The sequence below is a fragment of the Sorex araneus genome, chromosome 1 (assembly GCF_027595985.1).
Source record: "Sorex araneus isolate mSorAra2 chromosome 1, mSorAra2.pri, whole genome shotgun sequence".
Lineage (NCBI taxonomy): Eukaryota > Metazoa > Chordata > Mammalia > Eulipotyphla > Soricidae > Sorex > Sorex araneus.
The window spans coordinates 389,943,708-389,970,086 of NC_073302.1; the positions used below are offsets into that span (position 1 = coordinate 389,943,708).

The following is a 26,379-nucleotide window of genomic DNA, read 5'->3' on the forward strand; positions in this document are numbered from 1 at the left end:
GGGAAAAAAACAGCCAGAGGCTGATCATATATAGATCTGTGAAGATGTAACTATAAATTAAAATACAGCCAGTTTATAACGCAGTGAAAAATACAAATTTAAATTAAAAAGTGTCCTTCCAGACAACAAAGAAAATCAGAAAAGCTTTTCTGGGATTAAAAAAGTAAATTCTTTTTTTTTTTTTTCAAAAGAGCAAAACCTCCATACAGACGGCATTAAAACACTATTTCCAACACTGGGAAATGGAGATGGGTCAGTTCCTTTAGAGAGTACAAATTTGAAGCAAGGAAAGTGACTGAAACCATCTCCAAACTGGTCAGATTCCTCTCATTCCTGGCCCCAGGAACAATCCCATCACTTAGGAAATCTGGATTTCTGCCAACACTGCTGCTTCTGCAGCCTGCTGGGGGATGGGGGAGCAGGGTGGGAATGTCTGGGCAGCTGGCTGTTATCACAAAGCCTTCCCTCTTCGAAAGGCTTATAATGAATTTCCTAGACATGATATAACAGTGTTTTAAGTGATTCATAGTACAAAAATATCACATTTTTTCAAATGTTCAAGGTGTAAGAGGCCAATAATTACATAAATGAAATCCGATGCAAATGTTAAAACAAGATGTTCTCGTGGTTTTTAAAATTCCTTTCATTGGATCTAACCTCAACAGATCTATACAGAAGATCAGAAGATTTTTTTTAAGCTATCAGGAGATAAAGAAATATCCTGAGAGCTTAATATAGGCCCTAGGTATCTCCCTACTTTACACCACTTCAAAAAACAAAATAACTTTTCACTGGAAAGTTACTGGGAGCCATTCGCTGTTCAAAGAGGTTTTTTTCACTGGCTAAGACTCATGTGATTTGAACAACCCTTTGAGGAAGACATTTTTATTATCCCCCTTCTCAAGATGCATGAAGAAGTGACGTCTCCCACAGTCCACAAATGCTAAGGCCTGCAAGGGACTACAGGATCCTGACACCAGACAGCCCAGCTCTGGGGCCTAGCTTTCTCCCCCAGAGCAGGAGTTTGTCTTAGCCTTCACTCTCAGATGAGGACATTGAGAGTCATCAGGATTATGAGACTGGTCATACAGGGCTAGTAAACAGTGGCCGATGAACTGGAACCCATATCTAATGCTAAGTTCTTCTCATAAGCAGCTTCCTATTTTCACCAAACATTTGCCCCCGTGTGCAAAGCTGTCAGAAGTATTTTTACTGTCTCATTCTCAAGGGGATTGGTTGCAAGCTACTTCCCTACTCTTTCTTCTTACCCAAACTGTCAATATTCTTTACTCATAGTTTGAGCTGGTGGCTCCTGAGACATCTAAACAACCCAAAATATGATTTATATGCTCTTCACAGCCATATAAAATTAAGTACCAGTTCCATAATTTTGCTCCAGAATAGAGGAAATAAAATGTGTTTGTCTGAATAAACAACTTAATGGATGATTCATTATCTGTCATTAATGTCGCAATACTGAGGAAATAACTATCATTTTGAAAACCAAACTACTAGGGCTTTTGGATTACACACCCTTCAAATGTGATCTTGGGGTATTTTAACTGACTTTCTCAGGTGAAGCAGAACAACTGGGAAAGATGGAAGGTTATGGCCTAAGGAACAGCACTTGCCTTCATGAGAACAACTTCTTCCTCTACAAAACAAGGACCCAAAAACTCAGCCAGAGACATAACGAAGGGGTTAAAGCATATACCTTGTCAGGGCCCACCTTTATAATATTCCCAGCACTAGATGTGTCCCGAACATCACCAGGAGCAGCCCTGGCAGCCCTGAACTATTGCCTGGTAACCTAGGGAATCCTCAGCACTGCAGGCCTGGGAAGCAGGACACCCTTGGGCCCTCCCCATTGAACCCTGGGCTGAGAGTCACCAGGAGGAGTGCTGAGATTTCTCTCCCCCTCCAAAATGTTAAAAGAAAAAAGAAAGAAAAATAAAATACTTGACATCCCCTACCTACTGCCATGTAAATCACTCACCTGCTCTATGGACTAACAACTAAATTTCCAAGGAGATGCAAGCCAAGACACTAGAATCCGTGAACACACTGGTCATCTCTCTGCTGAAAAACTCTGGGGCACCCTCGGGCAGGAGGTGGGCCTAGTTCCTGCCCTGCCAAAGGACAGGCAGCCACACTCACACCCCATAGCTGCCACCACACCAACGGACCAACGGCTCAACCCTGAAAATTCCAGTTTTTCAGACTGAGAATTCTGGGGTCTTCTCAGAGCTTTTCCCCCAGCCCCCGTACTTTCAGAGCACTGAAAGCCATGTCCACATCCGACAGCTGGCACCATGACCACTTACCTACAGGCCCATTTGTACAGATCCTGAAATTTCTAGACCACACCGCCATGGAGGCAGCCATGATACCTCCAAAATACTTACATCCCAGTAGGAGCACACCAGATTGGATGGGAAAGTAATATAGAAGTCAATTAAACTCAACAAACCTAAACAATAAATAACACAGAAGACTCAAGTAGCAACAAACAGCTTTGTAAATACACGGACATGGACTTAATAATAACACTCTGATGAGATAAAACAATTTTCACGAATTTTCTTTTACCAAAGAATTTTTGACAATTCTATTAGCCCATTGAGTTGTAACAAGCATCATAAAAATAAATGCATTATGTGCCTGCTAAGGGGTGGGTTTGGAGGGAGGTGGAGAAAATAAGTATGATGGTGAAAGGACAGTAACTCTGGTGGAAGGATTGGTGTTGGAACACTGAATGCTTATAACAACTGCATTAAAAACAACTTTGTAAATCATGGTGTACAAATAAAAAGAAAAAAAATCTTGAATAAAAAAAAGGAAATACTCATCAGCACTATCAAAGAGCTGTTACAGGACTTTACTCAGTTAATAAGTGCCCTTGTTTTGCAACCTCTGAAGCTCAACATCTGCTGTGAATAGGGAGTGACCCTTGGTCTAGTCTCAGCCAGCTGCAAATGGGGTCCCCAGACTCAATAGGTAGTCTTGAGGAATACCCCAGTCCCTCCCTCTGATCTATCAGTCTCTAGGCCCTTCAGGGAAAGCTTTCACTGGACTGTAGGGTGCAGGAGCTGCTCCTAAACAACAAAACAATGGGATATGACTTCAACAAAGGACCTAACACCAGCAGCCAGTCTTTCCCCAGGGCCACAGCAAGCCTAGTCAATCCTCAGGGGAAGCGGAGGAGGTTCTGGCTGGCAGTTTCCAAACCTTCTTATGCCTGCAGACCACTGAAAATTGAAAAAAAATTACCAGGATCCCAGTAACCTGCCTAAGAGATGCACAACTGAACAGCCCTTGAAGGGAATGAGCAAGGGCCAAAGAGAGAGCTCAATAGGCTGAGCACATGCTTTGCTAGCAGGAGAGTCTGGTGTGATACCCTGCACCCATGGACAGGGCTTGTGGTGCTGGGGGTCTCAGAGGACACAGAGCCAGGATTCGCCCCTGAGCACCACCAAAGAGGACCCAAAAAAATTAAAAAGATAAGTTAGAGGAGCTAAAAACTAAAAATCTTCAAAATCAACTACAGGAACAGCTGCCCCTCTCATAAAACAAAAGACTAATTACTGGTATTCAGGAGGCCAGGCTATAACCCACAGGAGGCAAAATTCCAGGACAAAAATCCTCTTAAGTCACTTGATCTAGCACTATGCAGTTTCAGGCCTGTGCATTTGTACAGGGCTGGGGTGGGAGGATGTGAGGGGAGGTAATGCAGATGACTGCCAACTTTAGAAAGAATAAAAGATATTTTTTCAAGACAAAAAAAAAGAACAAAATTTTTTAAGTAATAGAAACTTTTTTTTTAATTTATAGGATAAGGAAGTCAGTGAGCTGACGAATGGCATATTACTACATTAATAATGGAAACTATCAATATTCATTATGCAATAATCATAAATAAAGGAAAAACAGTAAAGGTAGGGCAAAAACAGAATACTTTTAAAAAGAAAAAAAGAGAAAGAAAACGTGGTCATTGGCAATACTATTTAAGGGTGGAAATGTTGATCTAAGATAAGAGAGAACAGAGAAAGAGGAATTTCCTTATACAATAGTAAATAAATAAACAGTATAAACTCCCCAGAAAGACAGGAAGAGCTCCAAGTAAAAGCACACTCAGGGTAGTTTTTGCTGAGGATGTCTAAGGTAAGGATACAAACAGCTTCTGAATCCTGAATAAGGTTAGTAGGTATTTCTTCCTACCTTCTCACACCTCTACTGTCCACCCAGAGAAGAAAAAACCCTAGATAAAAATTCCATTCTATTGTGCAATGTCCAGTGTTTAATTTGGATGTATCTTGGGGATGAAGAGGAAAAAGACACCAGTAGATTTAACCTCCTGGAAGCCTGTGATCCACTGTACGTGGGTATCAGCTTGCGTTTCCCTACTATAAGCAGAAGACACCTTCGAAAGGGAACGGTCCTGAGCGGGCAGTTTTTCTAGTAAAGAGTGTCAAGTAAGGCAAGGACAGAAAATCCATAAGCTTTTGAGGAACAAAAAAAAAAAAATTGCAAATGAATGAAGAACTGTCAATTTTATGTTCTTGAGAAATGTGCACAGATTATTTTAAATCATTGTCTCCAAACTAACAATAGGAGCAGAGTATGTGAGCCCTAAGTTATTGACAGTAAACAACATCTGGCCTGTACTTTTTAATTAGTTCACAAGGAATCCTTAAGGCAAATGCCATAGGATTGATAGAACTGGAGTAAACACCTACTCTAAGTAGGAAAATCAATTTATTTGCAGCACTTTCATTTTCTTTCTCAATTAGTCCCACAGCCAAGGGCTACTATTAATACACTCTTAGCATTAATGTACAACTTAAAAGTCACACAATTCAACAGGAAATGTAACTCAATCCTCATTTAAATGCACAGAACTTTCAAGGTTCATTTTCAAAGGCCAACAATCAGGAGGTACCTTCCAGCCACTACTTTAGCTGCTGGCATTGGGGGCTGTCTAGGTCACCCCTAGTTCAGTCACTTCATTAGCCCTGTGTTTCTCTGCTAATTGCCTAAGTTCTTTTAAAAAAAAATTATTAAGGTACTGGAATTCACAATATTTTAATTATACTTTTCATGCTCACATTAGCGAATACCACACCCACCAGCAGGAAGCCTGCCTCCCACCACTTGTGTCCCAAGAACCCTTCAGCCCCCATTCCATGTAAGCTCAGATCTACAGAAAAAAATCTTCAGTTCTGATGACTTTGGCCGTTGTTCCCTGGCTGTGTTTCACTTTTATTCCATATATGGAAGAGATTTCTTTTTTTTTTTTCTTTTTGGATCACACCCGGCGATGCACAGGGGTTACTCCTGGCTCTGCACTCTGGAATTACTCCTGGCGGTGCTCAGAGAACCATATGAGATGCTGGGAATCGAACCCAGGTCGGCTGCGTGCAAGCCAAATGCTCTACCCACTGTGCTATCGCTCCAGCCCCGGATTTCTATTTTTTTTTAATTGTGCATGTAACTAACCTGGTTTTGATGTCTCTCCACTCCTTCCAGGAGTGATTCCTGAATGCAGATCCAGGAATAAGCCCTGAGCACTGCTAGGTGCTACAAAAAGAATGCCCACAAATGCAGAACACCGGACTGATCTGTAGGACACAATAGCCCACTGGCCTCACAGATCCCATGAGTGGCCACTTCTTTTTGTTAGATCCAGTCTGCACACAGTCATGGAAAGGCTACAGTGGACAAAGGAATTGGTGTGACAGTGGCAGGAGCAAATCTTAAGTGTCCACTTGACAGCCTCAGTTTCCCCAACTTTAAAATGAGGAGGATCCTAAAATTAGCTCACAGCAAACACCACCTCACCCTCAGATCATGGGCCAAGAATGTGAGGATCCACGCTACAGAGGGGCAACGCAAAAGTCACAAACAGAACCACCCAGAGCAGGATGGCTGCTGTAAGTGACAGCGGAAAACCCAGAGCCAGAGGACGTGGAGGGCTTTCTTGTACCAAGACTGCTCGAGGATTCACATGCATTATCTGATTCATTTTTACAATACTTTGTGGTAAAGATTATGATCCTTGAACTGACAAGGGAAAGGAAACTCACAGGTTTGGTGGGGCTGGAGAGCATAAACCAGCTGGATTTAACTTGCAGGCTAGGTGTGCTTTTTTGTGCTTTTCTTCCCCCCCCCCCCCCCCGGAGGGCGAGTGTCCCACCTAACTGTGCATGGTGTCTACTCCCGACTCTGTGCTCAGATAAGACCCCTAGCAGTTCCCATGGGAGCATGTGTGGCATGAGGCATCAAACATGGGTCAGTTAAGGGGTTAGGCAGGTACCTCCCATAAACACCACCATATTAAGCTCTTTTATAGACCCAGCTTTACAGACTCATGATTAAATCTCAGAAGAGATCAACTAAGCCACAAAAATTCATGGAAACACACTGGAAACTCTGGAGCACCCTCAGAAGGGGAAAAGGCCAAGTCCCTGCTGTGCCAAGCCCTGGTAACCACCCACACTCACACCCCCAAAGCTACCACTAATCGAACAGCCCAACCCCACTACCTAACAACTGACCTCTGCAGGGATGCCAAACTGCCCAAAACTTCACTTCAGATACAGCTGTCTTGTCTCCAGGCTGAGAATTCTGGGGTCCCCCTCCCCCATACTTCAGGAAGTACTTGGTTTTTTAATGGCATTTTAAAAAGCCAGTCACATAGATTACTAAAATTATGACACTTTAAAAGAATATTGTCAGAAACTTTACAAGCTCCTTTGTTTGTTTGTTTTGGGACCATAGCTGGTGGTTCTCAGAGCGTATCCCTGGCTTTGCACTCAGGAATCATTCCTGGCAGGGCTCAGGTGACCACATGGGGAGCCAAAGTTAGGCTGCATGCAATGCAAAGCCCTATCTATTGTACTATCACTCCAGTCCCCAGAATTTATGGTTTTTAACCCAATGTGAGGTCACGCTAATGTTCGAGTCTAGTCTTCTCAATTAAGACAATATATTTTTATTTAGGCACCGCAATGTACAAAACAGTTAAAATCCATGTTTCTGATAATGTAGTCGAAGGCCATGTGGGGGAAGGGAGTTGCAGGCTGAATGAGGGCTAGAGACTGAGCACAGTGGCCACTCAACACCTTTATTGCAAACCACAACAGCTAATTAGAGAGAGAGAACAGAAGGGAATGCTCTGCCACAGTGGCAGGGTGGGGTGGGGGGAGATGGGATTGGGGAGGGTGGGAGGGAGGCTGGGTTTACTGGTGGTGGAGAATGGGCACTGGTGAAGGGATGGGTTCCCGAACTTTGTATGAGGGAAACATAAGCACAAAAGTGTATAAATCTGTAACTGTACTCTCACGGTGATTCACTAATTAAAAATAAATAAATTTAGAAAAAAATCCATGTTTCTGGCATTACAAGTCCAAACCCACCACTAATGTCAGCATCCCTCCACCAATAAACCAAGGTCCCCTCCCTATCCTTGTCTGTCTCCTTAGCAAACTCTTTTTATCAAAAAAAAAGTTTTTATTATAGTTTAGGTCACATGTTTACACTAGTGTTAGTTTTTATGGTTTTGATGTACACAGTTAACTCACCTCCACACCACACACCTTGTAAAGTCTTTTAAAAAAAAAAGTGCTTACTTAGTGAAGTGTAGTTTTCTTAATCTTTGTGACTTGCTTTTTTTCATCTGTCATCATTGTTATTTCTAACATACTTTTACCAAAGAAATTGATGGCTGGAATGTAACTTTTCTATACCACTCATATTTTTTATCTTTTCATTGGCCAGGTTTTATTTTAATGAAAAAAAGTAATAGTTTAAGAATAAGCAACAAAGTTTAAAAATAAGCAATAAAAATAATTTCCTAATACAATCTTTGCACACTGAGGAATAATTTTAATCAAATTTCTGAATTTCTTAAACCCCTAAATGTACCAAATGAGCTACTAAAAAACGAGTTTAACGAGATTAAGCAGGAGGCACAAAGAAATTCCTTTCAAGAGAGTGTATCTGAAGTTGAAGAATATAAGGTGTTATAAGCAGGGCAGTCACATCACACTGGTGGTGGTCATCAGAGGTGAAATGTCCTCATGGAAATGAAGACTAGTTAGAGGCTCTCAAATAGGAGCTACATGCTCCCCCAAACAAACAGCAGGAAGGGCTGGCAAATACATTCATTTTAAAAGTAAATATTAACCTAATGAGTTTGGTGACCGGAAAAATGATTCTGCTCTCTTGAGATTTTCACTTCCCTTCTCCTTCTCATCAGAAAAAAGGAAGAAAAAAACACACCAAGAAACCACAAATCTGCCTACTTTTGAGCCCAGCTGGGACCAGAGAGGTTGGGGGGAACACGTAGCAGACTACCCCAGCCTGTTATTCATGGGGCCCAGAACAGTGGGATCATACTGACCCCAAATCACCAACTGTGATCCTCAGCATTGCCTTGGAACACCCAATACCAAAACAAGTGTGCAACCCCAAACACTGCAACAATGATAACAAAATATAGAGAGACAATATTTTCTGATTTTTTTTAATCTAAAATCACCTTTTTTAAGCACCACTCAAATAAAAGCAGAAGACCAAGTAAATCAAATAATATTTATTCCAAAACTCAATCATGAAATCCAGGAACATAAGGCAAGGCAAGCCCTTCATGTAAGGGTCATAATCCTACTATTACAATAGGGCACAGTCTGCACAAAGCATCTAACTGACCTTTATTGTTCCCTTTCCCACACCAGTCATGTGCCAGGAAAGAATACTGACTGTCACAGTGAAAGGAAGGTCCCGGTGAAACAGACCTAGTACCTGGTGTGTAAAGGGCTCAGGAAGGGAAAGAAAACTTGGGTGGCAGTTGAACCATACGCTCCTAGCAAGAGAAGTTGGTGGTCCCCACCCAAACCAAGTAGTTTTGGGAAAGGGAAAAGAGGGGGAGGGGGAAAAAAACAGGGCTAAGACTAAAGAAACAGAGCAGCAAGCAGGTCCTTGCCTTGCATGCAGCTGACACAGATTCGGTCTCCAGCATCCTATATGGTCCCCCAAGCACTAACAGGACATATCCCTGAGCACAGAGCCAGTAGTAAGCCCTGGACATAGCCATGTATGGCCCAAACACAGAGAGAGAAAGAGAGGAAGAGAGAGAGAACCCAGTAATGCTGGTAGTAGCAGCCGATCCCAGTTCAATCCTCCTGGGAATAGCACCCAAGCACCACTAGGTGTGACCCAAATGAACCCCCACCTCAGCCCACTCCAGCTCACCCCAATACACACACACACACACACACACACACACACACACACGCACACGCACACGCACACGCACAAGCGCACACGCACAAGCGCACACGCACACACACACATGAAAGCAAACAGGAGAAAGAAGAAAACTGTAAGTCTCTTTCACTCAGCATCCATCCTACCAATAAAAGGCTGTACTAAATATTCAGTGTTTCTCCCCAAGCCCCTAAAATCTTTCTTTTTCCCTAAGATGTACATTTTGTGTCTGGGTGTTGCCAGGAACCAAACCCAGGGCCTCAACACATGAAGAATGCACTCTGTCACTAAGCTTTAGTCCCAAGATACAAATTTTTTAAATACTTTTCCATTCGCTTCATATTTTTAACCTTCACAAAGATTTCAGTTGTCACAATATGAACTGAATATGAAGCTTGAGTCACTCCAGGTGCACAATCTAATAATCCAACTCTGTACAAGAGAGGCAGGATTTGAAGAAAATGAATGAATTTTCTGACATTTTCTGCTCAATATTAACTATTTGACTTGTTCAAGAAAGGCAATTTATACTTGCTGTAAAATGTTCTGTTTTTGAACATGTCATTTAAAACATACCAGAATCAATCTCACAAGACTTCCCAGCTGGAATCAGACTCATCTAATAGTTAACCTTCCGGAGCCCTCTTTAGTGTGCAGGGCCCTAATAACTGACTGGATTTTCCTAACTTTTGGGGGCAGGGGGCTTGTTCTGGTTTTGTGGTCACACCTGGCAGTGCTCAGGGGCTACTCCCAGATCAGTGCTCTGAGGACCATACAGCTTTAACACAAAATTGCTGCCCGTAAAGTATGTGGTCCAGCCCATTAAGTTAATACCTGAGTCCTGAGATTTTTTTCTTCATTAAAATATTGTTACTAGAAGAATCAAAATGATATGATCAAATAAGTCCACCCAATCGTTACCAAAATCCAGATTTTTTTAAATGGCAATACAAACATAGTTTTCACATAACCTTGAAATAAAGAGTCATTTAGAAAATTGCTAGTTCTGAACTTCTTGATCTCAGAAGATCAAGAAGTGTCCTTTCAGCAATTTATTTAATCTCCCTGTGTCTCAGTTTCTTCTCTGTAAAAGAGGTAACCCAGATGGAAAAGGACAGAAATCTACAGGAATCTTTTAGGTTCAATACTGCAATGTGGTAAACCATCCCCAAGATAACCATGTGCTGTTTTCCCTTCTGGTGCAAAATAAAACTTAACCACACACAAGCATCAAAACACTGGACTCTAAGCACAAATTAAGCTGCTCACTTGTTGAGAAGCTTTGAGCAAGTCATAATTTCAATGAGCCTCAGTTTCCATATTATCCATTTGTTAAATTCCTCTCTTTTGATGTTTCCCCTTGCAGAGAACACATATATTTTTCAAAGCTGAGACTATATTTATATACAATGGTTATTTTCACTTAACATTATAACTTATTTTTATGTGTTTTAATCTTCTATAAATTTTCTATAGTGAGCATATTTACTTTTCTTAATCACAAAACCTAAAATTGTATCAGTGAAAAATATTTAATAGTGATAAGGGAAATTTCTATAAAAGGCTCAGGGTGACTTCTAATATGCCAATGTTGCTGGAAAACTGTATTCAAATAGAGAATGTAGACATAAAGCAAAGTAGGAAAACTAAAGGAAATATATACAGTAAAGTGAATCATCCAAAACAGTGATCACAAATTAATGCCATTCGTGTGGTTTTTAATATTTGTATCTTTAACTGTAAAATATTAATGTAAAAGCAGAACAGTTTGCCTTGCAAATTAAGCACTTATTTGTTTTTCCCTTTTATGACTGTAGCAACTTTTTGTTGCACATGTAACACATCATTTAGATAAAGTAATGCAAACCTCTCGGGAGAAATAGTGAGCTCAATTAAGATATGTGGAGAAAGACCATATGTTACCAAGACTTTTGCACAGCTGAACCCCAATATCTAATGATCCAAGGATGCTCATTTATAAAATTAAATAGTCTGCTTTTTAGGAAAACATAATCAAGCACTGCATACATTCTCCATCATATTTACTTGAAAACAATATAAAGAAAACTATACAGCTGAAGATTTTAAATAAATGCACGATAAAAAGCTCAAATTCGTGCCTTGAGAGACTACTACTGACATATAATTCCACTTCATCAATCTTATTTCTTCTTTATATTTGTATTACTGGGTTATTTTTTTCCCTATAGTACAGGGGGTAAGGCACTTTCCTTCCCCACTGCAGAACCCCAACTTAATCTCCGGCACTGTATATGATAACCTGAGAATAAGCAAGACAAATTCCTAAATACAGTGACGGGAGTAAGGTCTGAGCACAGCCTGGTGTAGCCCAAACTCTCCACCCCTGACCAAAACATATTTAAAAGGGGCAGGAGAGATAGTAGAAGAGGTAAGGTGTTTGCCTTACATGCAGCTGACCCAGGTTTGATCCTCAGTACCCCACACAATCCCCCAAAAACTGCTAGTGATCACTCTAAGCACAGAGGCGAAAGTAGCCCCATGTCACCCAATCTACCCCTTAAAATAAAAAGAATTTCCTGAATTAAAGAAATATTATTCTTTTTTTTTCTATTTTGGAATAATTTCCATTTAGCTTCTTCTTTGTTAAATATTTCTTTAGTTGTTCTTTAAGCTAAGATATCTGAAAAACTAATGTGATGTTGATAAATATGCAACTGCACATCATGACTATATTTTGGTTTGGTTTGATTTGGTTTTGAGGTCACATTTGGCTCTGCTTAGGCTTACTCTTGGCTCTGTGCTCAGGGATCATTCCTGGGGGAGAGAGTACGTCAGAGGAACCATATGGGGTCAAACCCGGTTGAGAGTGCCCAACCAACTGTACTATTTCTCTGGCTCCTGACCATAATTTCTGAGTGACATGTCAGAATGCAGGATTTGAAGTTAAGAGCTGTTCAAAATAAATTCAGGACTCATGTGATGGTGCCAATATCCTTGTCCAACGGCTTTCTACACTTTCAGTAATGAGAATTCTAGCAGAGTGGCTCTCAACAAGACACACACTTGCAACACACTCTCAAGAAGGAAGCCTGGCTAACTGGAGGAGCAGAACCCTCTGAGATTTCTGGTGAGAGAAATGAAGAGGCTGGCACCAAAATCTTCAGGAAGCATTGAGCAAACTCTCATCCTTCATACCCCATCACTGTTTTACAGCTCTGGAGCAATCTCCTTTTTTTGAAACCCCTCTCAAATAGAACATTCAATGCCTAAAAAAACTAAGTTTACAGTTATAGAACAGCCTTGAGGCAAGGAACAAACTGGAGGAACATATTTCAGCTTGTTTCCACCAAGACATATGTCATATCATGGATAATGTTTGTCACATTCCCATAGGCAAACTCGAGAATATCCCAAATTCCTGGTACTTAAACTGTTCTTCTTTCCCACACAGAAAAATGCATCAAAACACAACTGCATGGCATCAATCTGCTTACATGTTTTTAAAGGAGATTATTTTCATTCTTCTACATTTCAACTGGTCAGAAAAGAGTTGCAAAGTGTTTGCAGTTTGCTACTCTTACTCTAAATAGAAAGCACCTTCTAGATACCACACTTTAAAGACATTGAACATGAGGTTTTCCACTGATTGAGAAAACAAAAAGAAATGCAAGGGATTTCTGACTCCAATGCTCCCCGGGTTCTTTGTGCAATGTCAAGACTCTTTCAATACTTAGAACCTGACTTGCTATAAAGTAAAAAAGGTGTATCAATGAAAAACTGAGCATATACTCTACCTAATGCATTTTATGCGGGTATGTAGAAATTAGAGTAGTTATTTAAAAATAATTACAGGGCCAGAGATATTACAGGGATTAGGGCACTTGCCATGCATACAAGGCACTTACCTTGTACCTAGACCACCTGGACCAATCCCTGGCATTTCCTAAAGTTCCCTAAACACTGCCAAGAGTAATTTCTGGTGCAGAATCAGGAGTAAGCCCTAAGCACCACTGGGTGTGGGCCCCCAACCCCAATTAATTAATTTGTGAATTCATTAAATGATTTTTAAAAAGCTAATAATAATATAAAGATTGGGAAATGGCTCAAAAGACTAGAGGGCATGCTTCGCTTCCCTTAAGGGAGTCTCTGATCCTCAGCACTCCAGGATTAACCTGCAACACCAGCACTGCAGGCAGGCAGGCAAGGAAACTGTGGCCAGAAACAGTCAAAAGGGGTTAAGTGCATGGCTGACCCTGGTTCACATGAAACAGCCCAGATAGTAAAGAATCACCCACAGTTTCCCCTCCCTACACCACTCTCCCAGCCTCTGAGCACCCCTGGAAAGCAACCCCCAAAAAAGAATTACATAAGGAAAGTACTTATCTGATTATTTAACCATTGAACACTGTTGGAAAGAGTACTGCCCTATTTTGAAGAGAGGAAACAAAAAGTTAGAAATGTAAACTAAATAATAATGGTTATAACCAGAATAAACTTAATGTATTGAAAAAAAATAAATTCAGGAGGAAAAGATGAAAATTTCTTCAGTTGTTGTCTCTAAAAGATGAAAGCAGTCCTTCAAGAAACCTAGATGGGGGCTGAAGAGACAGTCCAGCCAGCAGATAAGGCACTTGTCATGCACACGTCTGACCCAGGTTCGATACCTGGCATCCCATATGTCCTCCCAAGTAATTCCTGAGCACAGAGCTTGGAGTAACCCCTGAGCATCGCTGAGTGTGACCCAAAAAAGAAAAAGGAACCTAGGATATTGCTGTGTCCTAGAGAAAAAAAGCTCTCAAACTTGAGAACACACCATTGCTTCCAATTTCTTGTGATTTTGCCTTTTTACATAAAGAATAAGAATTAAGTGTGTTCTGGACTATGAAAATTATCCATTAAAGGCATCCCACAGGGAAGGAACATTGAGACTGGAATAACTTTCACAAGGACCAAACTGTCACACACACCAGAGTCTAATAGAAAGGAAGGACCAGGGTTCCAGTCACCAAAAGTGCTGCCTGCTGACTTAGCTGATTTCAAGTCTTGCTCTGACTCCTGGAACTAGAGGCTATCGCAACTGCAATCAAGCAATTTAAGGATTTGTAGATTATATAGCAGTAGCTCAAATTTCAGCCAGAAGGAAAATGGGTATAATGTATTCCCTGTGACTGGGCCCATATTGTATCTAGAACAAAATCCTAAGCACTTAGGTGGTAAAAAGAAACTTTCTGTGTCAAAGGTCAGCTTTCTGCAAATGAATTCAAACCTGCAAATCCAGGCACTGCCAGGAAGGGAGGGTCTCCCAGCCTTGTAGGCTAAAGGGCCCACCCCATCAGAATGCACAGCATTCACAGAGCGCTCCAGAGTGCCACTCATGCTTTCGTTTTCTGTCTTTGGGGAATTAAGAACATGAAAGTGACTAATTCTCCCAAATGTCATACATTTCGTATTTTGTGACATGAGCTTCCTCTCTGAATTTTTACGGCACTACCCAGACATTCTAGCCACTGTCTGGAACTAGACATAATTATGGTAATTATTTCTACCATAATTATGGAGATGGTAAATGTGATCAAACATTTAAAGAAAGGAAAACCTGAAGCCCTGAAAGTTTGAAGCATCTAAAATTTTCACCTTAATTGCCAATGAAAGAATTAAGGAGGAAGTAAGGTTCTTTTTCAGCCATTCAAAATGCTGATTTTTAAAATATAATGACTGTAGGGTTACAGGTATAATCAGAGAGGAGGCTGCAAATGTCTAGATTGCTGGCATGAAACAGGTTCCTAGGTAACATGAATTTTATATGAATCTTATTATAAGGCAGACATGACCTTGGTAAAAATAAAATTGGCTATAAAGCAATATAAAACCTTACTAAAAGAAACAGTGAGACCTCTCAGCATCTACTCCAAAGACCCGAAAATAATGAAAAGATCATTACAGCACTACTCACAATAAGCAAAATCTGGAAGCAATCTAAGTGTTCAAGAACAGATGACTGGATAAAAAAACCTATGGTACATATATACAATGGAATGCTACTCAGTTATAAGAAAAAATGCAATTAACTGCTACATGGATATATATCATCTAGCAGTGAATAGAGGATATGATATTGAGTAAAATCAGTCAGAAGGAGAGGGTCAGATACAGAATGACTATCATGTGTGACATAAAGAAACATAGTTGAGAACCACAAATTACCAAAGGCAACAGATCTGAAGAGTTAGTCTACAGAACTGAGTTTAGCTAAGTTGGGGAGGGATAGGTGGGAAGGGCCTTTGGGACACTTGTGAAAAAAAGCAGGCACTCTGTGGAGGGTTTGACAATTGGATGGTTTATATATATGAAACTATCATTAACAGTATTATAAAGTGTGGTACTGCAACAAAAACTGGAGAAGGGAGAACGTGAGAATGAATCTGCTTAGGCACAACAGGATGACAGGAACTAGTCAAGACTGAGATTAAATTCTGAGACTGACTACATTGAAGGTTCTCCTTTTTCTTTTTCACATTAGAGATTTCAAGCCTTCTTATATCTGCAGACAGAAGGCATGTTCGGAGCTAATTCAGAGTCTAACATGAAAACAGGCAGTGGTAGACACCTGATGCACAGAACTGGAGAACTTTGTAAAGAAGGTTAGTTTGGAGCCAGAGAGACAGTAGAGAAGTTGAGGTGCTTGCCCTGCATGCAATCAACCCCAATTTGATCTCCAGCACTTTATGGTCCCCTCACCCTCAGCATGACTCCAGAGCCAACAGCCAGACATCACTCCCAAGCTCTACCAGGTGTGGCCCCAATTCCTTCGCCCCTCAAAACAGGTTATTTTAGAAGGCTGAAGCACAGAAGTGAGAGAACCGTAAGACCAATTATAAAGTTATTGTGATGTAACAGGGAAAAGTAGTAAGTCCTAACCTCAGTGGCAGCAACTGGAATGATAAAGATATCAAAACATATTAACATTTTATACAGTTTTTTAAAAAAGTAAGCAAGGGATAAATCTTGAAAGGCAACTAGGAGTTCAAACCTGAATCTGCAGCTTAAAGTATTAAGCATGAGAATAGCATGATTTGTATTTCAAACTGTTCCGATGAAACAGGAGGCAAACTGCAGGCAAGAAAGTCAGTTAAAAGACTACTGCAAAAAAAAAAAAAAAGACTCCTGCGGGTCCAGGCAAAAGATGACAAGGCTGAACGTGACCTTTGCAGTAGGAATGGAGAAGATAAGCAGGAACAAGATGAGAAGGTGAGAAGGATTTTAGGGCAGTGTTAGTTGGAATATCATGGGGCTGGCAAATCTCAAACCCTTGAGGCAGTAAAAAGATAAGCAGCAAATTTAGGGAATAAAGCAAAAGCAATATGTTATATGTGCTGGGATGAGGGCGACTATGAGATACAAAGACAAAAAAATATATGGGTAGCAGGATATTCGTGTTTGCTGTTGAGAACAGAGGGCTGAGTCAATTATAATGAAGTAGCCAAAATAAGGAATAGACTAAAACCATTTGCAGAAAGCATAAAGAAATGATCACATAGTACAGGGAGTTTCCAATATGATAGAAGGCAAGGAGGAAACATTATGCTCAGAGTTTACAGATGGACAAAAAGAGAGTTTGGAGCAAATAAAGGTAACAAGTCTGAGGGCAAGGTGTAATTTCTTGTGAACTGACACCTAATAGAAACAAGTGTTGTGAGAAGTTGGAAGCTGTTATGTATGAACTGTACCCACCAAAAAGTGAATTTGTTAAAGCTGTTCCCACAGCATGTCTAAATGTAATCTTACTTGAAAATAGTCATGGTAAATATACTGGTAGAACTGAAATGCGGAGTAAGGTGAGTCTTCTAATTCAGCACGACTAAGGCTCATAAAATGGGGGGGAAAGAGAAACACACAGAGAGAAGAGAGCCTACGAGCCGAGGAAAGCTGCCTGTGCCAGACCCCTCCTTCCCAACTCTTTAGAAGAAACCAACCCCAGTGACACACTGATGTTAGACTTCTCATCTCCAGAACCACTGTGAGACATTTCTGTTGATTCAGTTGCCTGTTTGTGGCATTTAGGTATGGCAACTCAGAGAACTGATACACAGAGAAGAAAGACATGCACGATGAGAACAGTGGAGGCAGGATGAATGGAAGGTGAGCAGAAGGTTAGAAAGGAGTGGGAAGGTTTGGGCAGGGAACAAACAGGCCAGGCACGCGATGCCGCACTGCACTGCTGCCGAAGGTGCCAGCTAAGACTGGAGATGATAAATTTATTTATAGAGTGATTTCCTCAAGCAACTCTTGGCAGTCACTGGTTTAGGGAAGAAAAGATGCCAGGTCAAAACAGAGGACTGGCAGAGTAGATGACAAGCTGAACACACAGGGATAAGGCCATTGAGGAAACCGACAAGGCAATGATGTGCCAGGACTGGAGAGAAAAGGAGACAAAGGCTGAGGGAATAGATCCTGGGCTGGAAGAATAGGACAGGGCAGGTGGTGGAGTGTTCATCTAGAAACTGGATGTCAGAAAAGAAAGACATGGAAGGAGTGGGAGGGTGAAGCAAGTGGGTAAAGTGAAGTGAAGTTAAGCAAGTGAAGAAAGCGTGTAACTGGAATTTAATATTTTAGATTTGTGATGGTACCAGTGAAGTGATCCCGTTTCAGCAAAAAACAAATATGGGTAAAACAAGCCATGACAGAAGTGGAAGCTATACCTTTGTCTACAAAATATGTATGCTTCATTCACACACACACACACACACACACACACACACACACACACACACACACACACACACACACTCTGAGGCCACCAACACAGATAATGCTGATGGTAGTTAGATACTGCAACAGTTTCAATCACTTTCAGTACATGAAAAATGGCAAGGAATATTCCCCCAAATCATATTCCCCCAAACCTAATGCCTAGGTTCAGGTGTTTTGTTTGCTGGCTTTGGTTTGGAGATTATGTTCCATGCTGAGGAAACCTGGTCCCACATGCTATGCTATGCAAAGCATGTGGTCAATCTGTTGAGCTTTCTTTCAAACTCGAGGGTTCTGGTTCTTACAAAATAAAATGTAAAAATCAGAGCCTAAGCTGGGGAGAAGCTCATGGATCATAGGCACAAGCCTTGTACATACAGTAGGGACCGAGCACTGCCAGGTATGGCCTTGGTGACTGCCAGCATGCTGGGCCCGAAGAGCACTGTACTACCCTGCCAAACAAGAACACTGCACCATTGCACCAGCTGTCCAAGTATTGCCAAGGGTGGCCTCAGCAACCCCTATCCCTTCACTCCCCCTGAAATATCCTCATAAAACAGCTGCATTTAGCATCCAGGTATTTTAAATTTTTCTACAAAGTAACAAAAAGAATCATGTACTAGAAGCTGAGATAAATTATATGGCCTCTCTGTATCCCATAAAATTATTATAGTAAGATAGAATACCAGTTCAGCCATAAGCATGTACTTGGAACGGTTACAGATATGATGTAAGATAGTGAGATCCTTGCTATGCTCTATACCCATTTTCCTAGCAAATAAAGAAAAAAAACTTCCAAATGCCAAGATAAGCATCAGTCCTGTGCAAACATGAGATAACTGATCACAGGAGATATTATCAGAAAACATAATGATCACTCTTTTTCAAGCAAAGACTCTCCAGATTACATACCATAAACAACTAGGACTCTTTAGCATCCAAAGGCTTACTTTAATCACTGAAATTCTGCACTTCTCACCAAAGAGTCATACATAGTCAGAATTTTATTTAGCAATTCTCCAGCAAGAACAGAGACATAAAGTAGACCTAAAAGCACACAGCTCAACTTCATCAAGTAGCATGAAAACAACCCCTGAATTATTGTGGCTTTAGAGTGTTCCAAATCTTCCTAGGTGCATGTACTTACACTTGATTGGAGCTTTGTGCTTCCAAAGTTGCAAAGGGTTCCTGTGTGGTAATCTGGTACATGGGGAAATAGTTACATTTTTCCCATATATTTCAAACATCATTACTATTTTAAAGCAACATTAAATTTTAAAAATAAGGTTCAAAATTTCACCACTGTTTACTACCTCAGAGGATAGGTACCACTCTGGGGACATGGCCTGGTTGCTTATTTACTAGAAACAAACAAAAATTCAAGAAAGAAATTTCAAAAGTTCTAGAAGTATCATAGATAGAAAGTTCAGATTTTCTTAAGTCTCTCATCATAATGTCACTAAAAGTAGGTGTCCATTCAAAATCGTGACATAGATTAACAATCTTCTTCCATCCTGCAATCTGGTTTAGCCATGTGTATCTTCAATAATTATTTATTTAGCCCCCTTCTATGAGCTATATACAGCCAAACAACCAAAGCTTCAAAATTCAAGTTCTGTGCAAAAACATCTAAACCAGTACAGTTTATATGGGATAGCCTTATGAATGACTAGTCCATTCATGTCAAATATGTAAATGAAGCGTAGCACTGTACACTGCCGTCCTTATTGTTCATCAATTTGCTCGAGTGGGCACCAGTAACGTCTCTATTTTGAGACTTGTTGTTGCTGTTTTTGGCATATCGAATATGCCACGGGTAGCTTGTCAGGCTCTGCCGTGCAGGTGGGATACTCTCAGTATCTTGCCAGGCTCTCCGAGAGGGACAGAGGAATTGAACCCAGGTTGGCTGCATTCAAGGCAAACACCCTACCTGCTGTGCTATCGATTCAGTTCAAATGAAGCATATGGAACACAAAATATCTCCTATTTTAGTAAAGGTCCAAGCACACAATGAAGGAGAGGCAAAAGAAAACCATCCTAGATTCTCTTCTTCCCAAATATGATGAACTTCAACAAAGTTCCCTATTTTAACAAAACAACTATCAATGTAAATATCTGAAGTCCTTAATACTTAGCCTCCAAATTGTTTCATCATCTCCATACAAGAAATAGTACACAGTTCCTGCATACAATTCAAAGCTAGTTTGGAAAATTAGCCGAAATATTTCAGCTTTGGGAACAATAAGTCTTTCTGAAGGATTCATCTCTTTCCTTCTTTCCCCCACTCCCCCTGGCAAGAAGTGGGAGAGGTGGGGCAACAATGGTAGAGCTTACTCCTGGCTCTAGGCTCAGGGATCTCATACAGTTCTAGGGACCAAACCCAAACCCTCTGGTTGCAAGACAGGCCACCATCCACTGTCTCTCTGATCCCAAAATCCATTATTTCCTTTTCTCCTGAGTTCAGAGTCAAACACTATCACTTTCATTGTCATCCTGTTGCTCACTGATTTGTTCAAGCGGGCACCAGGATAACATCTGATTGTGAGACTTATTGTTACTGTTTTTGGCATATCGAATACACCACGGGTAGCTTGCCAGGCTCTGCCATGTGAACACAATACTCTCGGTAGCTTGCCAGGCTCTCCAAGAGGGACTGAGGAATCAAACACAGGTCGGACGCATGCAAGGCGAATGCTCTACCACTGTGCTATCGCTTCAGCCCAAAGTCAAACACACTCAGAGAAATATTCCACAGGAGAATGAGTGTAGCGACTCCACCAGCTCCAGGCACTCTGGAGGAGGCCTTGCTCTAAGAGAAGGAGCACTTCTGTACTTAAATACCAACGTGGGAGAAGTTGCTACAGCTTGTTGATCTGAGATGGTGTCCCAACTCAAAGTTTCAAGATTGAAATATCAATTGAATTTCAAGTTGAATAGAGCCTACCAATTTCAAAGAGGAAAAGGAGACCAGAAATTCATGATTCTGCGACTGTCATCTCAAGCTAATCAGGCACAGTAAGATCGTGGCTCTACGCTGTCGCATACATAGGACTCCATCCTACATTTAGGGGTGAAAGCAATGTGACACATCACAGTCCAACAGATTGGTCTTGTGAATAAGAAAACTGAGCTCAGGGTAAATGAGATGACTTGCCTCAACTGCTTGGAAGTGAAGAACAAGAATCCACATGGCTGTCACTAAGCTCAGCACTCTCATCTGCAAGGTTTTTACCCAGAAAACACCTACTGCATGTTAACCGTATGCAAGACACATAGAGACCATGACGCTAAATGTGGTCACTTTTTCAAGGATTCTTTTTTGAAAAGAATTGTAAGGTTGAGGCAACGTTTCAATTTTAATCACTGTCAGCAAATCATGACAAATACCCTTATATGGCATTTCAGAGGACTATCTGAAAGTAATTCACCCCACAGTACAATTCTGAATTTAAACTGAATCCTCCCAGCCTTTATGCTATTAATCACTATCTATTTTACCAAAGGCACAGAAAAAATAGGTCAAAAGCCACTGAGAGGGTGACTGAGTCAGGGTTCACCCAGGCATGTCTTCACTACTGTCTTCCCTGGCTTCTGGCCATGGCTTGTCCTGATTAGCTAGCTGGAGGTTACCTGGTCCCTCTGGAACCCAATTTCTTCATCTCTCAATCATGAAGCAGGTCACATGATTTTAAATGTCTCTTTCAGGTATAGTATACTATAATTCACCAACTTAAACTATTTTTCCACTCTCTTATGGTACCAAGGACGGAAAACATTTGCAGAAATAAAAGATCATTTCATCTTTTTTTTTTGCTTTTTTTGGGGGGAGGGGGTCACACCCGGCGATGCTCAGGGGCTACTCCTGGCTCTGCACTCAGGAATTACTCCTGGCAGTGCTCGGGGAACCATATGGGATGCTAGGAATCAAATCCAGGTCGGTCACGAGCAAGGCAAACGCCCTACTTGCTGTGCTATCACTCCAGCCCCAAGATCAATTCATCTTAAATTATAAAATTCAGAACTCTGTCTATGCAGAAGTTTTCTTTTCCAAGGAATTAATCTTTCTTTCTTTCTTTCTTTCTTTCTTTCTTTCTTTCTTTCTTCCTTCCTTTCTTTCTTTCCTTTTTTTTCTGGCAAGGAGTGGGAGGGGCGGGGTCCCTTTGGGTAAGGAATAGCAAGTAAATACAGGTTTGACATCTTTAAATTTCTTTATTTTATTTATTTATTTAGGTTTAGGTGTGACATTTGGTGATGCTCAGGGGTTAATCCTGGCGTCCTCAGGAATTAGTGCTGGCGGTGCTTGAGGGACCATATGGTAGACTGGAGACCGAACCCAGGTTGGCTGCATGCAAGTCAAGCACCCTACCTGTTATACTATCACTCCAGCCAGAAATCTTTATATTTCACCTTGAGGGGTTGGGCCAATAGTACTGCAAGGATGCTCTTGCCATGCCCATGGCCAAACTAAGTTCAATCTCCAGCACCCCAGAAGATCCCCCAAGACCCACCAAGGAGTGATCTCTGGGCACAGAGCTGGGATTAAACCCTGAGTACTTCCAGGTATGGCTCAGAAACAAAAAATAAAATAATTTTCATCTATATTTCTTTAAAAGCTAACACCACAGCTACATTATAATTGAATAATGTTATATATAATTGTTATAATTGAATATAACATTCAATTATTAGCAAGAGCTTTAAATGAGACTTTTTTTTACGCTCCTAAGAATGCTAGGAGTCATTTATAAAAACATGAAAAAATATCAAGGTATAGGGTAAAAGAAAAAAGCAGGATATAGCATTTGGTCTGTTGTTTTATCTTAAACTTGGAAAAAAAGCAAGAACATTCAACTGTAGTTATAGCTGGATAATAGGATTTGAAAGGCTTTTTATTTCTCTTTTCCTTATATTTCTTTTTTTATATAAGCTTAAATTACCTCAATAATTAGAGGGGTGATTTGTTTTTATAAAGAGGGAAAGTACCCAATATTCTCACACTGATTTCTGTAAAGAAAGAAAATACACTCCCCAAACATTTTACCAACACTTCAGAAATTCCAGAAATACAGGTTTAGAGGAACACATCGTTATTACCAAGTAAGTAACAAAAGGGGTAGAAATGATTTGTATATTGCTTCAGGTCTAGAAAAACTAGGTTTTAGGTAATATTTTAGGAATGCTGGCAGAGAAATCTGGCATTAGAGTCCCGGGACATGAAGCATGGTAGAGCTGGGCCCAATGAAAATTAGAACGGTGCTGGAAGACAAAGCAGCCAACTGTGAGAGCCAAATAATCCAGGTCCCATCTAGAAATCCTGGTATAGAGGAGACTGACCCTCAGTAATCCGGCCCTGCTCTACAGGCTGCCACATGGTCTCAAGGGGACTTTCAAAGAGCACAAACGTCCTTCCTCTCTATTGAGGAAGGAGGACAAGTAACAGAACCCACAAGTACTAAAACTAATCCAGTAACTGCAACCAAACAAATCTATTCTTTCATTGCATTGAAGAAAAATATATCATGTGGGTGCGCTCACACACACACACAAACACACACACACACACACCACGCCCAGTTTACAACACAAGTCAATCCCTGTCGCTTTGGGTGGTAATAAATCACCACTCTTTATCACTCAAAAAACTCTTTAGAAGTATTGATTCTCTGGTGATTGCTATTGTTACCATTTTTGAAAAATTAGGAAAGTAAAATTCAAAAGTTGCACTCAGAATACAATTATATATCAACCTTTCACCACTTTACTTGAACAGATCTTTATGCTTCTTTGCGGCAAACAGAAAAAGACCAGATCTTGATATACAAAGAATAGGAAAACTAGAACAGGAAAAGTCATCTCCTCCCATGGGAGCTGGATGGACAATATGTGGCTTCAACATCACATCACCTCTTAACCAGAGAAGGCCGCAGGCAACCATGATGTCCAACCTGCCAGCAGCTCCAGCCATGCCCCAAACAAGCATAGTGTATCTGGTTTCCCCACCTCATCACCTCAAGAAGATCAGGGCACAAAGGTACAAACAAAATACCTTTTGTTTGTTTTATTAAAAAGACATTTCTGTTGCTAGCTACCCAAATTCATTGGAGTAATCATTTAAAATAGGAAAACTAATATGATGTTACTAAATAACAAGATTCCATTGCTTGATTTTTGAAGGCATTTTTTTCTAAGTGCAAAGTTGGCACCTATCAAATATACCTGGCAGTAATTAAATACTCCTAAAATTAGATAAAGCAACTTAACCTACCTCATCGAAGCTGGTGTCATCTTTCTTCAAAGCTATAAAACAAAAAGAGAAAGAAAATGGTTATTTTGAAACATTTCAAAGAGACAAAGTAAGTTCTAGAAAGCAGTATGGTGATTTCATTTCAAAAAGTGAAATTGTACTCCTATCTGAATAACAATGTTATGATACAAATACAGAAACTGCAAATGAGAGAAGGAATTGCACAGCATGCATCTTTGTGAAACAATTTTCATAAATATGTAAATGAACTCCCCTCCCAAGAACAGGTAAGAAGGATGCATATCTTTCCGCTATCTCTCCACTGGTAGGGAAACGTTTTAATAAACGCATGAAAGAATCACAAAGTAATCTTAAAGAAAATTCACCTGCACCTGAATCATATATATTATTATGCATATAGTATATGCCCCTCTTAATCAGACTGCCAGGAGACTACCCACACTGCAAGTTCCCAGAATGAGATGTTCATACTGAAAGAAGTTTAAGTAAGCACTGTGGACACATCATTCAAAAATTTCAACATAATACAGTCTATGACAGTATCGCCAAAGGAAAAAAATACCTTTGAATATTTTATAGTCTTGTAAATAGTTCCAGTTTTTAATACACATGACTTCAGAATTGGAATTTTATCATCCTAAAGAGGAATGTGTTTCATTTCATTCACAGTTGGCAAACATCTAGCTTTTTAAGTCTTACAACTGCTTAGAATGCTTCCTTTTTTAGGTGAATACACAAAGCAGTTAATTTACCTGAAACCACGAAAGAAAAAAATTTAATTTACTCAAATATGCATAGGCATTTCTGGTCTATACTGAATATCTCTATTTAGAAGTCTTTTGTCAGCTCATAGTTGGAAATCTATGTTCTGACAAAGGCAATGAAGAATGAATTACTTTAGCAACCAAGCTCTAAGAGAAATCATATGCCTAAAATGAGGCTATCACTTTAAAGCTCATATATATACATCAGTATAAGCTTTTATATAATATACACACATATTTTGATATATAACCTGACAATCTTGTAATGGTCATTTTCTGTTCATGTTATAAATATCTTTTTAAAACATTGGGAATGATTGTTATAGTGAGTTAAAAGAAATGAGAGGATAGTGTAGGAGATAAAATGTTTCTGAAAATTTAATTCTTAGTCTTGTCTTTTTACCTAAGAAATTGGCCTGGAGCGATAGCACAGCAGGTAGGCCATTTGCCTTGCACGGGTTTTGATTCCTCCGCCCTTCTCGGAAAGCCCGGCAAGCTACTGAGAGTATCTGGCCCGCACAGCAGAGCCTGGCAAGCTACCCGTGGCATATTCGATACGCTAAAAACAGTAACAAGTCTCACAATGAAGACGTTACTGGTGCCCACTCAAGCAAATCCATGAGCAACAGGATGACAGTGACAGTGACAGTGACCTAAGAAACTGGTGACCTAAGAAAATATATTTCTTTGGACTGGAATGATAGCACAGCGGGTAGAGGTTCAATTCCTCCATTTCTCTGGGAGAGCCCAGAAAGCTACCAAGAGTATCCCGCCCACACGGCAGAGCCTGGCAAGCTACCCATGGCGTATTTGATATGCCAAAAACAGTAACAACAAGTCTCACAATGGAGATGTTACTGGTGCCTGCTCAAGCAAATCAATGAACAACTGGATAACAGTGCTACAGTGCTATATTTCTTTGTTTATTTAATTTTATTGAATCACCGTGAGATAGTTACAAGCTTTCATGTTTGGTTATAATCACACAATGATCAAACACCCATCCCTCCACCAGTACACATTCCCTACCACCAATATCCCCGGTATACCCCCCCTTCCCCACCCTCCCCCTGCCTTCATGGCAAACAATATTCCCCATACTCTCTCTCTACTTTTGGGCATTATGGCTTGCAACACAGACACTGAGAGGCCATCATGTTTGTTCCATTATCTACTTTCGGCACGCATCTCTCATCCCAACTGATTCCTCCAACCACCATTTTCTTAGTGACCCCTTCTCTATTCCATATAGTGCTACATTTGCTCTATGACTTTATTTGAGAACACTTTCTTCTAATTGAAGAAAAGGCACAGTGAGGGAGAGGGTGGGAGACAGTAGGGTGGGTAAAGCAC

At 40.5% G+C, this 26,379-nt stretch overlaps 1 protein-coding gene across 1 annotated transcript in view; it reads right to left on the bottom strand.

Moving 5' to 3' along the window:
- The window catches only part of CDK14 (cyclin dependent kinase 14), a 685,298-nt gene that overhangs the window by 652,665 nt on the left and 6,254 nt on the right, over positions 1 to 26,379 (bottom strand). Inside the window, exon 2 of the mRNA XM_012935646.2 lies at positions 24,263 to 24,294. Within this exon, the coding sequence (XP_012791100.1) occupies positions 24,263 to 24,294 (32 nt within the window). The remainder of the gene's footprint in view (positions 1 to 24,262; positions 24,295 to 26,379) is intronic.